Source organism: Adiantum capillus-veneris, chromosome 6 (assembly GCF_014529385.1).
Source record: "Adiantum capillus-veneris isolate H3 chromosome 6, ASM1452938v2, whole genome shotgun sequence".
Lineage (NCBI taxonomy): Eukaryota > Viridiplantae > Streptophyta > Polypodiopsida > Polypodiales > Pteridaceae > Adiantum > Adiantum capillus-veneris.
Window position 1 is genome coordinate 57,982,527 of NC_140936.1, and position 4,435 is coordinate 57,986,961.

General features: G+C 42.5%; 1 protein-coding gene across 5 annotated transcripts; it reads left to right on the top strand.

Annotated features, from left to right (window-relative positions):
* Positions 1 to 486: 486 nt before the first annotated feature.
* Positions 487 to 4,142, top strand: LOC147455561 (cullin-3A-like). Of its 5 annotated transcripts, XR_015188384.1 has the most exons (5): positions 487 to 873; positions 1,457 to 3,507; positions 3,619 to 3,694; positions 3,771 to 3,860; positions 3,933 to 4,142. XR_015188384.1 is itself a non-coding variant. In XM_086514317.1 (4 exons), the coding sequence occupies exons 2-3, from the start codon at positions 713 to 715 to the stop codon at positions 3,498 to 3,500; spliced, it is 2,205 nt and encodes a 734-aa protein (XP_086370443.1). In that variant the 5' UTR covers positions 492 to 590; positions 666 to 712; the 3' UTR covers positions 3,501 to 3,507; positions 3,619 to 4,142. The 5 variants fall into 5 exon arrangements, 2 of the variants coding, with proteins under 2 accessions (XP_086370442.1, XP_086370443.1); XR_015188382.1 differs by having other exon boundaries at positions 3,771 to 4,142; XR_015188383.1 differs by having other exon boundaries at positions 488 to 873; positions 3,619 to 3,860.
* Positions 4,143 to 4,435: the final 293 nt, after the last annotated feature.

The following is a 4,435-nucleotide window of genomic DNA, read 5'->3' on the forward strand; positions in this document are numbered from 1 at the left end:
GACTCTCCACAATAGGGAAGCCATGGAAGCTGTGCAACCTCTTCACAAGCTTGTATGCAAGGTCTCCATGTCTCTCTTGTGAGTGGAGTATGAAGGAGAAGGGGGGGTCAATTAGAGTAGGAAGGTGCAAAGAGAGGATTTCAAAATGCTATGCAAAGAGAGAGAGGGTCAACTTTCTTCTGCTTGGCGCCCTCCCTTCACTCGTACTATAGTTATAAAGCATCTCTGATGCAAGGGCCAGGCTCCGATTTTTGGGATACCACAGTGGAGGATGTCTTGTAGTCCATGCATGCATCTCATGGTGGTGAGAATGCGCTCAATTCCTCTTAATTCGCTTCGATGAAGCACACCTTTACTAAATAGTAACCAATAATATGCCAAATAAGCCAATCATTATTTCCAAAATGCCACACGACTATGCTCCTTTACTAAACAATAACCAATAATATACCAAATAAGCCAATCATTATTTCCAAAATGCCATACGACTGAAGCTTTAATGCTATCTTCTTCTCCTTTCGCATTTTTCGTTTGTAACTTGTTTAGCTTCTGCTGCCACGATCATCTTTTCGTCGCAGTTTGATCCAAGGGTACGATCCTTCAATTTCCGAGCAGGTTCCTCTAAATTTCTGCGTTTCTTAGGGGTATGGTTTAGCGCGCTGTAGGGTTCTCTGTGTTTCTTGGAAGTATTGGCGCCTCCATAGCTGTGAAGATGAGTTTGTCCAAGAAGAAGACTTTCAAAATCGAGCCTTTCAAGCACAAGGTGGAAATTGATCCCAGGTATGCAGAGCGAACATGGTCGATTTTAGAGGATGCTATTCACGAAATCTACAACCACAATGCTAGTGGCCTTAGTTTTGAAGAGCTCTACAGGTAAACTTCTTTGCGTGCCATAGCTTTTTTTCCTTCACTTTATTTTGATACTCCACTATCTAGTTGTTTTGATGATTGTATCTACACTTCTCTTGACTGCCATGAGATTTAGTCTAGTGCTTGTTTAGAGCATTTTTTTTGCGCATTTACTGGATGGCACCATTGCACCGTTGCCATTGCCGAAGGCGTGCCATCGAGGCGTGTTGTCATCTCATTCGAATCATGCTTCTGAAGCTACTTTTGCAGAGCTTTAGCTGTGTATCTAAGGCTTGTTGTCGTCGTTGCGGGCTTGACATTCAAAGGGTTTTTTTTCTCTGTCGAGCTGTGCCACTCTACCCTCCCCATCTATGGCTGGCAGTGATCAAGGAAACGAGTCTCATGCATAAGACACATGCGCTTAAGGCGCATGCCATGAATTCTCCTCTCAAGAACTTCAGGGTTTCTAGTCATACATATCTTTCTTTTATTTTTGTCATCTGCTTTGGTGAAAGTTAAACGTAGCAAAGTCAAGCTTATTTTACTTGCTTTCATGAATGCTTAGTTTAGAAAGTGCCATTAAAAAAGAATCTTTCTAAAATTTCAGGAATGCATACAACATGGTTCTCCACAAGTATGGAGATAAGCTTTATGCTGGGCTGGTAAAGACCATGACACAACATTTGAAAGATATGGCAAAGTCTGTTGAAGGTTCCCAAGGTGGTCTGTTTTTAGAAGAATTAAATAGGTATTGGGGGGAGCACAACAAGGCTTTGCAGATGATTAGAGACATTTTGATGTATATGGATAGGACCTATGTTCCCAATTACAATAAGACCCCTGTACATGAGCTTGGGCTCAATTTGTGGAGAGATAATGTGGTGAGGGCACCTAAGATCAAGTCTCGGCTATTGGACACCCTTCTGGAACTCGTGCATAGTGAGAGGACAGGTGAGGTTATCAACCGGGGTCTGATGCGAAATGTGACAAAGATGTTGATGGATCTGGGTCCCACAGTTTACCATGAAGATTTTGAAAAGCCCTTTCTAACAGCAGCCTCAGGATTTTACAGATTGGAGTCCCAGGAGTTCATTGAATTCTGCGACTGTGGCGATTACCTAAAGAAGGCAGAGAAGAGGCTCAATGAAGAGATTGAAAGAGTGTCGCATTATCTTGACTCCAAATCAGAGGCCAAAATCACTACCGTTGTTGAGAAGGAGATGATTGCAGCCCACATGAATCGGCTTGTGGAGATGGAAAACTCAGGACTGGTGTCCATGCTGACAGATGACAGGTATGAGGATCTCGGGAGAATGTACAGTCTGTTCAAACGTGTCTCCACTGGTTTGGTGCTTGTTCGTGACGTTATGACTGCTCATTTGCGAGACACTGGCAAGCAGCTTGTAACTGATCCTGAGAGGTTAAAAGACCCTGTCGAGTTTGTGCAACGACTGCTTGATGAAAAGGACAAATATGATAAAATCATTACAAGCTCTTTCTACAATGACAAGACCTTCCAAAATGCCTTGAATTCTTCATTCGAATATTTTATCAATCTCAATGCTAGGTCTCCCGAGTTCATCTCTCTCTTTGTGGATGACAAGCTGCGAAAGGGCTTGAAGGGGGTAAGTGAGGAGGATGCGGAGAGCATCTTGGACAAGGTGATGATGCTATTCCGCTATCTGCAGGAGAAAGATGTCTTTGAGAAGTACTACAAGCAACACCTTGCAAAGCGCCTTTTGTCAGGTAAAAGTGTGTCAGATGATGCAGAAAGAAGCTTGATTGTCAAACTGAAGACAGAATGTGGATATCAGTTCACATCAAAACTAGAGAGCATGTTTTTAGACATGAAAACTTCAAAGGACACAATGCAAGGTTTTAATTCATTGCTAGCCTCCTCTGATAACAGTGACAGCCCAACTCTATCCGTGCAAGTTCTTACAACAGGTTCATGGCCTACACAATCTGGGGCTAGTTGCAATCTTCCTACTGAGATTCTAACAATTTGTGACAAGTTCAAGACATACTATCTTTCCACTCACACAGGTCGAAGGCTCACTTGGCAAACCAACATGGGAACAGCTGACCTGAAAGCAACTTTCAGCAAAGGGCAAAGGCATGAGCTCAATGTTTCGACCTATCAAATGTGTATCTTACTGTTGTTCAACTCTCTTGATCGCATGACCTATAAAGAGATTGAGCTGGCTACAGATGTTCCAACACTAGATTTGAAAAGAAGTCTGCAGTCTTTAGCATGTGTGAAAGGTAAAAATGTCCTTCGCAAGGAACCTATGAGCAAGGACATCAGTGAAGATGATGTGTTTGTCTTCAACGATAAGTTTAGCAGCAAATTTTATAAAGTCAAAATTTCGACAGTTGCTGCACAAAAGGAAAGCGAACCAGAGAAGCAAGAGACTCGGCAGAAGGTTGAAGAAGACAGAAAGCCTCAAATTGAAGCTGCAATTGTGAGAATCATGAAGTCGAGACGTTTTCTTGACCACAATAATATTGTCAGTGAAGTAACAAAACAGCTCCAAGCACGCTTTCTGCCCAATCCATCAGTTATCAAGAAGCGCATAGAGTCTCTGATCGAAAGAGAATTTTTGGAGCGGGATAAAGTCGACCGAAAGCTGTATCGTTATCTGGCCTAATGAAATGGTATGTAATTGTTTCTTCTGTCGAGGTCAAGCTCTTGAAACCAAATCTTTGTCTCTGAAGTTTTGTTTGCGTGAAGGGTCGATCACTATATACTCATGTAAGAGTTTGCAGGTATTGACCTGAAGCTTGTCGAGGTCTCCTTATTGACTAGTCCACCGCTGAACAATATCTGGCACAATAAATTCAGGCAAGGGGAGAATATGGATTATTGTTTGATGGGAGAGGGCTACTTCTGGTGTTGATGCTAGTTTGGATATGTTCAGGATCGTTGAGGATTGTAAAGTGATACCTTGGCGTCTTGTTTTGTTTGGCATCTCCAATTCTAAGGCCAGCTCTTTCTTTTCCATGTGAAGGTGTCAGCATTGTGGGCATTCTTGCTGTATTATCTAAAATTAGGTGCCTACTTAGTGTGAGCTCTGCTGCAGGATGCCACCGACAATTTATTCCCCTGCTAACCTTCTTTCGATGACTGCTGAAGGAAAGTACGAAGGTTGGAGGTAAGTTGGTGGAGGTAAGTTGTAGCCAGAGAGGGGAGAAACATTCATGTGTAGAGTTTGGACTTAACTAAGGTCCGTTTGATGTCCTTCTGAGCTACTTCTATTCAAATTTTTGGAGTATCAAGCAACCTTTGTTGATGTCTGCGCTCAGCTTTTTTCCATAGCAATTTGTTGAGATTTTGGCGTAAGTTAGGAATTTTTGCATTATGTGAAATTGTCATTCAAGGGGGCTTGGGAGTGAATTTACTGTTGACTTGGGGTTTTTGCTCGATGTATGTATGTTAGGAAGCAAGGGCTTTTAACGCTAGAAACTGGGAGTGAAGTGCTTTACCAAGCAATGGCGGCCAGTTTTTGAGGTGCTCCTTTGGTCATATTATTGCTGTTGGAGCTTCTCCTCTCCCCCATTTGTATGGCAAAGCCTTTTTTAGGAG

Coding starts and splice junctions, on each gene's coding strand:
- LOC147455561 (XM_086514316.1), top strand. CDS start 713: ATGAGTTTGTCCAAGAAGAAGACTTTCAAAATCGAGCCTTTCAAGCAC. Junction 874..1,456: donor AGTTTTGAAGAGCTCTACAG/GTAAACTTCTTT, acceptor CTAAAATTTCAG/GAATGCATACAACATGGTTC.